Raw genomic sequence first — 12232 nt, 5'->3', positions numbered from 1 at the left:
TAATTAAATCTCAATCATTAATTTTAAACTATAACATGTGTCTTCAATCTAAGCAAGAAATTGGAAAAAATAGAGAGAATAGAAATGGAGATGAGTCGAATCTAATAAAATAAAAAGTAATGGTCCAAAATTTACTAATTAGGTAAAAATGGATCAAATAACGGGTTATAACTCAACCTGTCAAATATGATCCACATCTCCACTTTTTTTACTATGCTTTTTGAAAAAAGAAGAAGCGTAAAAGCTACTCCCTCCGGATAAAAAAAAAAAAAGTCCACTTAGCCATTTGCGCACCTTTTAAGAAAATACCAACTCCTAGATAAAAATAGATAATTTGACTAAATTACCCCTAATTAAATAAATATTGAGATTTGATCATATAACACTTAATATGGGCAAATATGAAAAAATAAGGTTAATTCTTTCTTGATTTGCTAAGTGGACTCTTTTTTTTATCCAAAAAAAAGGTTAAATGAATACTTTTTTGATCCGGAAGGAGTATATGTTTATGAATAATTGACTTAATATGTTTGGGTTGCGTTGCATTTTGACCCGTTGAGTTGCAAATGTTTGGCCTATCTTAATAGAATAATAATGTGATGGGTTATTTTTGTTTAACATATTGGGTCAAGTCTGCAGACATGATATGAGCAACCAATTTCAACTTGAACGAATTGGGAGAATTATTAAAAATGAATTAGTTTCAATAAATGTTTCATCACCTCTATTTATTATTACTTTATTTCTACTATTTAGAAGAGTGAGTTTTGCTCACTCTTCGTCTTCCGTCGTGGGCCCTCCATAAATTAAAAAAAATTAAGCCCCCCCATAAATTAAAATTAAAAAAAAAAATCCCCCCCCCCCCCATATTAAACAAGCCCACAAAAATAAAAAATAAAAAATTGTAAAAAAAATAAAAATTTTGGGCCCCCCCATAAAAAGTGGAACCCATCACATCCAAACTCACGGGAAAAAAAAAGTGGACCCCATATTAACAAAATCAAGCAATATTAAAAAAAAAAAGTGAATCCCGTATTAAAAAATTAAACATTGTTAAAAAAAAATGTGGGCCCCATATTAAACATCATGCGTATCCGTAGCAAACACTAATATAATAAAGTTTTAAATACGGGGGCCCCATATTAAACACCATGCGTATCCGTAGCAAACACTAATATAATAAAGTTTTAAATACGGGGGCCCCATATTAAACACCATGCGTATCCGTAACAAACACTAATATAATAAAGTTCTAAATACGGAGCACAAACTACAATGTTATATTAATCGTGTTTTGAACATAATATCCCATATTGACAAAATCAAGTTATTATGTTCACTAAATATACTTAAAATATTTATATTTTAAAATAAGATAGAATTTAATGCAAAAGACAACATGACAAGTAAAATGAGCTAAACCGAGAATATTTACCAACAATTAAAAAATAGTATTTCTTCGTTTAGATAGAAAAACAATTTCTACAACAAGTCTTCTCTTTTAAAAAATATTAATAAATTTGCCGATTTTGTATTCGTAGCAAACATTAATATAATAAAATTTTAGATACGGAGCATAAACTACAATGTTATATTAATCATGTTTTAAACATAACATATACTCTATATATTAAACAACAACTAATATTTAAAAAAATTGTGGGCCCCATATTAAATACCAACCAGTATTATAAAAAAAAAGCGAATCCCATATTTAAAAAACAAACAATGTTAAAAAAAAAAAATTGGGCCCCATATTAAACACCATGCGTATTCGTAGCAAACACTAATATAATAAAGTTTTAGATACGGAGCACAAATTACAATGTTATATCAATCGTGTTTTGAACATAGTACATATATAAAAAAAAAAATTAGGCCCCATATTAAACAGGCCCATACAAAAAACAAAATTGTAAAAAAAAATTGTGGGCCCATATATATTAAACAACAACTAATATTTTAAAAATGTGGGCCCCATATTAAACACCATCCAGTATTAAAAAAAAAAGGTGGAACCCACCACATCCAAACTCACGGGAAAAAAAAAAGTGAACCCCATATTAACAAAATCAAGTAATATTAAAAAAAAAAAAGTGAATCTCATATTAAAAAAATAAACAATGTTAAAAAAAAATGTGGGCCCCATATTAAATACCGTGCCTATTCGTAGCAAACACTAATATAATAAAGTTTTAAATACGGAGCACAAACTACAATGTTATATTAATCGTGTTTTAAACATAGTATCCCATATTGACAAAATCAAGTAATATATATAAAAAAAAAAAATGAATCCCATATTAAAAAAATAAACAATGTCAAAAAAAAAAGTGCAGACTTTGTATTCTTAGCAAACACTAATATAATAAAGTTTTAGATACGGAGCACAAATTACAATGTTATATCAATCGTGTTTTGAACATAGTATATATATAAAAAAAAAAAAAAAAAAAAAATTAGGCCCCATATTAAACTGGCCCATTAAAAAAAAATTGTAAAAAAAAATTCTGAGCCCTATATATATTAAACAACAACTAATATTAAAAAAAAAAATTGGGTCCCATATTAAACACCATCCAGTATTAAAAAAAAAAAGTGGAACCCATCACATTCAAACTCACGGGAAAACAAAAGTGAACCCCATATTAACAAAATCAAGCAATATTAAAAAAAAAAATGTGGGCCCCATATTAAACACCGTGCGTATACGTAGCAAACACTAATATAATAAATTTTTAAATATAGAGCACAAATTACGATGTTATATTAATCGTGTTTTGAAAATAGTATCCCACATTGACAAAATCAAGCAATATATATATATATATAAAAAAAAGAATCCCACATTGTGGGCCCCATATTAAACACCATTCAGTATTAAAAAAAAAAAAGTGGAACCCACCACATCCAAACTCACGAAAAAAAAGTGGACCCCATATTAACAAAATCAAGCAATATTGAAAAAAAAATGAATCTCATATTTAAAAAACAAACAATGTTAAAAAAAATGTGGGCCCCATATTAAACAACATGTGTATTCTTAGCAAACACTAATATAATAAAGTTTTAAATACGGAGTACAAATTACAATGTTATATTAATCGTGTTTTGAACATAGTATCCCATATTGACAAAATCAAGTTATTATGTTCACTAAATATACTTAAAATATTTATATTTTAAAATAAGATAGAATTTAATGCAAAAGACAACATGACAAGTAAAATGAGCTAAATCGAGAATATTTACCAACAATTAAAAAATAGTATTTCTTCGTTTACATAAAAAATCAATTTCTACAACAAGTCTTCTCTTTTAAAAAATATTAATAAATTTGCCGATTTTGTATTCGTAGCAAACATTAATATAATAAAATTTTAGATACGGAGCACAAACTACAATGTTATATTAATCATGTTTTAAACATAACATATACTCTATATATATATATATATATATATATATATATATATATATATATATATATATATATATATATATATATAATCACTATTCAAAGACAACTACATACACATAGATGCACTATAATCTAAAATTTTGGGCCCGTGCGCAGCACGGGCATAAGCCGTCTAGTACTATATATAAGCATGAGTTTGGAGGTGGTTTCATCGTTCACTTCCAACTCATGTTAAAAAAAAACGTGAATCCCATATTTTAAAAAATAAAGCAATATAAAAAATAAAAAAAGTGGATTCCATATTAAAAAATAAGCAATATAAAAAAAAAACGTGAACTCCATATTAAAGGATCAAGCAATATCTATGTAATTCTCAAAGTATCCCCCATTAAGTCAATAATGGTGATTAATTTTTCAAAAGTAATTCTGAATATATTATTATCAAGTTTCATTTTTTAAAAGTTGCTATTACAACTGATTACATTTTGTAGTTGCATGAGTGATATCTTACCTCACCAATTGTAATTCTATAATCAAATTAATTGAATATTATTACAACTGATAAAATAAATTACTCGGATATTTATTATAGTACTGTTTAATATCCTAAAAAGAAACTAAGATGAGTATTACATTCTCAAAAAGAATTTTCCAATGTCTTAAGTTTCTAATTACATTCGGAGCACCATAATAGCCAAAATAATTTATTAATACATACTTATGATAGGTTAAATAAAAAAAAAAAAAGGATAGAAATCTTATACCGCATCTATGCCCATGTTATATGACACAATATACATAATCATCATATGTATAAAAAGTTTCACGTTTTAGCCTAGGGAATGGTATTTCAAATGACATTTCTGTATTTAGAAGTAGTTAAAAATCCAATAAGTTTTGAAATTTTGATTCAAATTTGATTAACATATAGTTTAAAAAGTGTCTATTAGCCTTTTTCTTAAATAAAGTCATATAAACTGAAACAAAGAAATAACATCATGACACAAATTATTAAATCTGTGCTTCCAAAATTTCTATATTTACATGCGTGACTTTCAAAAAATGTTGGACAATATATCAATTTTTTTTATAATTACATAAAAATAAAATTATAAATATATGTTGAATAAAATTATAAATATATATTGAGCCCGCGTTGACACGGACTCTGATATTAGTACAATTAATAAGTGTCCAGAACACACAGCTGATCGTCAACATGCGTGCTTGCTGAAAGTTTCATTTTGCCCCTTCTTTCGTATTTATTCACAGTAAAGGCACCTGTATATTTTTGTAAATCCAAAAATACATTAGCCTTTTTTCAATGTCCAAAAAGGCATTTTTGCTGCTGATGTCACGTGAAAGTGACAACACTCTCACAAATCCAAAACTTTCAGCCCAGCATAGGTTTGGTAGATGTATAGCCCGTTTGGATTGGCTTACAGCTTAAAGCTGTTTGCAGCTTATAAGCTGAAAAAAATAAATTGGGGTAATCTAACTTATTTTTTTTGGCTTATAAGCTGTTTTCAGCTTATAAGCTGCTTTAGATAAACTAAGTCAAATAGGTCCAATTATTTTTTTGAGCTTATTTTAAGCATAAAATGACTTTAAGCTGGCCAGTCAAACACTCAAAAAAGTTGAAAACAGCTTATAAGCCAACTTATAAGCCAATCCAAACGGGCTCGTACTTCCAAAATTTCCCTCTTGAGCATGAACTTCACATTACATTAAAAAGCTCCTTTCTGTAAATTAAATTTGATCTAAATTTCTTTAATTAAAATTGTTCTAACTTTACCATATTCATTTGTAAAATCATACAAAAAATAATAATGAATTCCTTTTTCGGGTTAACAGAAGCTCACTTTGGGGTATTAAAATTGATCTATCATTACGCCATTGTACATTAAAATTGATATAATTTTATTTGCTGATTTGGGGTCCACTTTATCACCTAACTTCTTTATTTGTTTTCCTATTATTTGGTGTTGCATATATTCACTTTTGGATCTGTATAATAACTCAGATGGGATTGCCGCATAACGGAAAATATAGAGAGAAAAGCGGAAAATAGTATTGAGTTAATATTGCAATGTTTGATATCTTAAAAAGAAACTAACATAACATAAGTATTACACTATCATAATACTAAATAAAGATTATCTCATATTATCAATCCAAAAAAAAAAAAAGTTAATCATCAATTTCAATATTTTGACCTGCGTTTGAGCTCGTGCACAGCACTGGGTTTTGTATCTGGTATTATTATAAGTAGTTAATCTTAATGCGATTGCTCTGAAACTGTAGGATACCAATGGAAGATTTGATTGGGGGTAAAGGACAGGAAAATTTATCAAGAATTGGATTTACTAAGCAAATGGTTTCAATGGGCCACCAAGCTTGTGGAGCTCTTAATCTTTGGAATTATCCAATGTGGATGAGGGATCTTGTTCCACAAGACATCGATGGAACTGATAGGCCAGATCATGTCGACCTTGCAGCTCTTGAAAGTAAGTTCAATTTACATTAAAACTATAATAAAAAGAGTGTCTATAATTTCATGTATGGCAGTTACTATTTAACTAGAAGAACAATACAATTATAAAACTATTTGTGTCACCATACATTCAATTATACGTCAATGCTAAAAAATACAAATGATCATAAGGACAAATATTTTTGGAGATATAACACTTCATTCGTCACTTCAATGATTTACTACTCGATAAGTTCCGTGTCAGGAAATTATTTTTCTTACAACGTACCTATATTTTTAAAGAAAAGACAATTAAAATTATATTTATTATATTTTCCTTTTCTTTTTTTTTGTTTAACTTAAATGTTTTTAAGTTTATTGAAAATATTAGTGAATTGGTCTTTTGAGTAATTGGTGTTAATTGATCATGATGTTTAATGACAGTTTATAGGGACAGAGAAAGAAGTGTTCCTCGGTACAATGACTTCCGAAGGGGGCTGCTGCAAATTCCAATTTCTAAATGGGAAGATTTGACGGATGATGAGGAAGCTATCAAAACGCTTCGTAAAGTTTATGATGATGATGTGGAAGAATTGGATCTGTTAGTGGGACTCATGGCAGAAAAAAAGATAAAAGGCTTTGCCATTTCTGAAACTGCCTTTTTCTTATTCCTCGTCATGGCAGCAAGGTTCGTACTCAAAATGACAAAATTAGTCCATTTATATGAAACTCTTCTACTAAACCAGTCAAGTTAAGCGTATCACGTGAAAATTCATTTATTAACTTGACTTAATATGTCAAATACGATATAGTCAATCAAAATATCTAGTCAAATTGGTTAAAATAATGTAAAAGAACATGGCAAATTCAACCCAAAAGAAGCGTACAAAAATTCAGGAATTGAAAATTATATGAATTTGAAAGAATTCGAGAAATATCAGTTTAAAAGGATTATGTGAGAAAGAAAAATTAAAAAAATGAGAAGTGTTGATTCGTGCCGGGCAGTTTGAGTTATGACTCATTGTCTGACTCATTTTTATTCTATCCATGTTGATCCAAGCTAAGTTTGGACAGATTGATTTATGACCAGTTTATTAATTTGACATTTTTTACTAGTCCAGATTTGAGTCAAATCACTCATTTTCCACTCTATTTGGTCAACAAAGGAGAGAAATTTTCATGCATAGTATTATGATTTATAGAATTGCTAATAGAAAGTTGATTTAAAATACAACAGGAGACTAGAGGCAGATAGATTTTTCACTAGCAATTACAACAAGGAGACATACACGGAAAAGGGACTTGAATGGGTGAATACAACTGAAAGCTTAAAAAATGTACTAGATCGACATTACCCAGAAATGACTGGGAAATGGATGAACTCCACTAGCGCCTTCTCTGTATGGGACTCTTCTCCAGAACCTCACAATCCTATTCCCGTCTACTTTCGTGTTCCTCAACAGTAGACCCCTCCCTCATCAGTGTACTTATCAAAATAAAAAGAAGTGAATTGCGTGTTTGTTAACTTTTTTACCTGCACGTTTGTATTTAGACCCATGTACTATGCTCACTTGTTTGATTTGGTAAGCCATTTTATAAAACTAGTCCAGTTTGTAATATGATTTTCCTGATTTGAAGTTAATGTTGTTCATCTTTTATGTAATGTTTCTTGACGAGTGAATTGTAATCCCTTTTATGTTGAAGTTTAATATATTTTATGTAACAAGTGAGAATCCTAGTAACATTATTTTTATTTGACAATTTTGCAAATAAAGCATCGAAAATTAACCAAATAAATCGAAACTTAAGTCTAATTTTAGTTAAACGGATGCTAATCAATAAAGTGATATAACTGGTTGAATCGAACTGTTGACATCCTTGTATACGTCAATTTGACATAATTTACACTTGTTACTCATTTCCATTACTTATATTTCATGTCCTCCCTACCTCAACTAATAGAGCAAAATCTTGAATTGAATAAAAATGAAATTATTTCTCGACGAACTTCAGTGGAAGGTGGAGAGTTTTCTCCTTAATATTTCCAATAGAAGTTCGTTCCATGCATCAATAGGCCCTGGTAAGCACCAATGGATACAATCACTAAAGCCCTTCATCCATTTATTTCCCCAATAGGCTCCTGGATGTCCATCTGGTCTCATTAACATGGCTTTTGTCACATCCATAAGTTCAAACATGTTCCCAATTTTTTCTCCATCTTTTCTTGCTCTTTCAATTTCGTCAATTTGAATACTCCTAAATTCCCAATCTTGATCACCAATTTTAAGTTCTTCTCTAGCAAATGGTCTTGTCCTGTTACAGTTACCTCCTTCATTCCATGCTCCATGCTCAAAATGACCCGCCGAGAATGTCCTCAAAAGTACAACAATACCTAATCAAAGACGGTGCAGACTTTTAGCAATGAATTTAATTTAACTGAACCTAGTATTTTCGAATGAAACATCATAATTTCAAATGTACGCTTTATTCAGTACTAAAATCTTTAAAATTGTACTCATCAGGATTAAAACCTGAATCCGTTTATGTACCTGAACATTCCTCACATTCGTTTATGTAGCTGAAAGCAGCTTGAAATGCTCTTCTGATGGCATAGCCAGGGCCAAGATCCTGAACCCCTGGTTCCCCACAATAAACACATCCAATCAGATTGCCATTTTCATAAAGGTAATTGGGCCGTAGGAACCAATGCCCGTCTGAGAAAATAGCATAATCAATGCTAGGTAAATGTTGGGTCCAATTGCCATTTAATTTGTCCAAATGCAAGTCAAATCCACCCGTGAATGAACCATTGATAATTCTCTCAGTAGCAAAGACAAGGAATTCTGTGCGGAGTACCATGAGAGTAAAATTGTAACGAGGAAACAACCATGTTCTGAATTTGTCTTCGGCATCTTTGTACATGTTTGTTGGACTTTCTTCCTGCAAATTGTTGAGCCAAAATCTCACTTGTTGCATAAAAATATTGCAAAAACCTCACTTGTTGCATAAAAATGATGCTAACTTAGTTGTCTTGCAGAAATTCACATGATGTTTGTGTAATAATTATCAAAGAAGGCATAATTTGAAAATAAGTTTTAATATAAAATATTTGCTGTGTGTGTGAAGGGCGTATTAATTAATTACTGGATCTAGCCATCTATCCAATAAATAATTCTAAGTTTCTAACATGAAACTTGGATCTACTCCATTAGTTATGGGAAATAGTAGTGACATGTGAATGTACTTCAAAAATTATAAAAGATCAAATATCAAAGGGTTAACATGCAAATATCAAATGGTTGACATGTGAATGTACTTCAAAAATTATAAAAGATCTAATATCAAATGATTAAAATTGTAAACTTTAACATTAACCGCCAAAGTCACTAACAACAAATAATTTGTAAAACCGAAGAAGCAATAGTCAAATCTAAAATCCATATCACGTCTATGAAAAATGGCAAGAGACTGGAGCAGTTAGAGAATGAGTCAAGAGTCACACATGTTGTTCAACTACTCCTCCTAATTTGACAGGGCACAAGTAGTAAAATGAAGTATAGTAACATAATAATTTGATTATTATTTGTTGAAGATAAAGTTATTCAGTTGACAGTTATATATTTTAAGAATAAAACAGAAGAAAGTTTGTGTTTTACATAGAGGGTTCTATGATATGTTAAACGAATCTTTCATTTGCTTCGGAATACACTCGCATCAAATATTTGGACACATTTATACTAAAAAGTATCAAGTAATTTTGTTCATTAAAATTTAAATAGATTAGAAAAAAATCATTGAAATTTGAACTTAAAATGTAATGATTCTTAATCAACTTTATTGACTAAATACTAGACTGTACCTTTGGATGCAGGAAAAATAACTACTTTACTTCTGTTTTTTTAAGTAATAATAAAATCCACAGCCTCTACCCTTCACAAGACAAATTCTCTTCAGTACAATAGCTCATAAATCACATCAGAGAAATAAGACAAAAATAACAACTGTACTGTTAGTATTTTCTTATGAGCATTTGTGGATGAAAGAAAAATGGGAGGTACAATAATGTCTTGATTGCGAAATTAGCGTCCAAATAAACGGAACATCCGGAGAAAATGTCTGTCCTTGTCCTCCAAGTGTCAGTGTCATACTGACAACAAAAACCTACTACACCTTTTCATAATTTAGCTTATTCAAAGACCCTAAAAGTGCCCACGATCTCGCATCTCTATACAATTTAAACCTTCTTTTAATCCTTTCGATAATTATTCGGAGCACCAACTCGCGCAGTTCCACGAGATGTACGCGAACTACAATTTTCATCCTTTCCTCAGATTCACTACTATCCGACTAAGATTTCCTGTTTTCATTGCTAAATGAAATTGATTTTTTGTTTTGTGAACTGACAAATATAAGAAATTTAGACAATTAAGTTAAATTGATATCTCTGTACCAAGTCTGATGAGGTAAGTTATAAAATAAACTACGCTTAATAATCTCCAACAACTAGTTAAATTGGACAAAAAATGTTCTGTCTGTTTCACTCTATGCGACACTGTTACTATTTAAACAGTGAAAGAATCATAATCTTTTTCATATTTTTCTTAATGATTGACTATTGTGAGTTAAGAGTATTTCTAGTACTAATTTCTTAATCTGTAAGTTTTACTATGAGAAAAACAGTCATACCACACAAAGTGGAAATATCTTTACATTATCAAACGTATGCAACTTGAACTTAGTGAAATTTAGCCAAATAACAATAAAGTTTCTTTTCCGATTCATCCTGACCTCATTCAAGAATTATTTTCAGTTGTCAAATAGCATAAAAATGTAGGGAAGAAAAGTAGGATCACTAACCGAAGATAAAAGACAGAGAAGGGACTCCATATGGTTCCTTGCGAGGGAGTCACCTATGAAGGCCATCGTCTTTCCCTTAACAAATGATAAAAACGTTTCAGCATTGAAACGAGGTAGTTTACATTTATCAGGTTTCCATCTCCAGTGCATGAATTCTTCATCTGGCCTTCCGTTCAACAAACAGTTTTTCGAATATGGAATAGTTGGACAGCTGAAGTTTGTATAATACAGGGAATTATCCTTCTCCTCAACAACCCAACTACCATTGAACAAGTCACAGTAATCTGCCGTGTTATAATCTGCAGAGTAACAGTTAATTAGCATTGGCATCGGGGCATGTACAAATATTATGGAGCCGGCGCGATCAATTTTCACTGATCATGTCGCTCAATTTATATCTCCAGTATTATTACAAGAATAAAAAGTACTACTAGAATTTCTCTATGTATACTTAATACTCTATGACAAGATTTATGAGCTAGCCTAAGTTGCCTGTCTCAAACTCGGATAAAAGAGAAGGATTATAGTAGAGGCTGACAACCAGGTAAAAGTAGTGAATAATTTATAAAGAATGTCGTTATATAGAAAATGGAGAAATAAAAACGAAATGAGTATTTAAACTTACCAAGTTCAGGTTGATTAATGTGTAAGGAGTTAGTACGAGGAACTGAATCTTGTTTGCTTGTGAACTTGAGGATTGGGCTGAAGGGAAAATGAAGCATGTAGAAGCTGAAAATCAGAGTTAAAAACAATGAATAGAGTAATAAAAAACCTGCGCTTCCCAAGTTAAGAAACTTCTCCCCCTTGGAAAGATAATCCTGAGCATTTTTTCGGGTCTGTGCAGAATTACGCAAATCCATCTTTAATTTTCTCTAGCTAAGCCACGTTAACAATGATAGGTACAAGGAGAGAAGTAGATTAAAGAGAAAAAAATGGTCATTCCTTTGAATTAGGATCGGAAATGTAAGAAGAAAATAGCAGGGAAGAAGTGGGAACAGAGGAAACAGAGAGAGATGTTTGGACTGGGTTAAAATATTACTGCCCTACTCTTACAGATGGCACGGAAAAAGAAAAAAAAAACCTCTTACAGATGGCCATTGATAAGCCATTGCCGGTTCATTTTTCTTCAGCACGTACACTGATTAGGTAAACGCCCTCAGTGATCCAACTGCATGACAGGTCATAATCCAAACCCCTCAAAATAATACTCCCTCCATTCCCTTCTATTTGTCCAATATAGACTTTATGCATTCCTTAAAAAATTATTTTCTCTGTTCACTTTTATTTATTTAATATTTTAAAAATAAATTTTTATTTTTACTTGTCATTTTTAGCTTATCAAATATAAAACAATTTATTTTTTTATATTTTACTCATAGTATTAAATACTCACTTCAAATTATTTTTCAAATCAATTAAAAATATGCACCAACTAAAAATATGTACTAATTAAAATGGATACATTAATAAATTATGCACTT

At 30.3% G+C, this 12232-nt stretch overlaps 2 protein-coding genes across 2 annotated transcripts; one reads left to right on the top strand and one right to left on the bottom strand.

Annotated features, from left to right (window-relative positions):
- The first annotated feature begins 5722 nt into the window (after window positions 1-5722).
- LOC132623638 (alpha-dioxygenase 1-like) lies at window positions 5723-7649 on the top strand. The gene is made up of 3 exons (XM_060338421.1): window positions 5723-5928; window positions 6339-6582; window positions 7132-7649. Exons 1-3 carry the CDS (start codon window positions 5733-5735, stop codon window positions 7358-7360), a joined length of 669 nt encoding a protein of 222 aa, XP_060194404.1. The 5' UTR covers window positions 5723-5732; the 3' UTR covers window positions 7361-7649.
- Window positions 7650-7785: 136 nt separating this feature from the next.
- Window positions 7786-11939, bottom strand: LOC132623637 (xyloglucan O-acetyltransferase 3). Its single transcript, XM_060338420.1, has 4 exons — window positions 11377-11939; window positions 10752-11050; window positions 8444-8834; window positions 7786-8286 (listed from the first exon to the last, which is right to left on the bottom strand). Exons 1-4 carry the CDS (start codon window positions 11609-11611, stop codon window positions 7904-7906), a joined length of 1308 nt encoding a protein of 435 aa, XP_060194403.1. The 5' UTR covers window positions 11612-11939; the 3' UTR covers window positions 7786-7903.
- Window positions 11940-12232: the final 293 nt, after the last annotated feature.

Source organism: Lycium barbarum, chromosome 12, assembly GCF_019175385.1.
Source record: "Lycium barbarum isolate Lr01 chromosome 12, ASM1917538v2, whole genome shotgun sequence".
Lineage (NCBI taxonomy): Eukaryota > Viridiplantae > Streptophyta > Magnoliopsida > Solanales > Solanaceae > Lycium > Lycium barbarum.
This window is presented reverse-complemented; position numbering and strand designations above follow the sequence as displayed.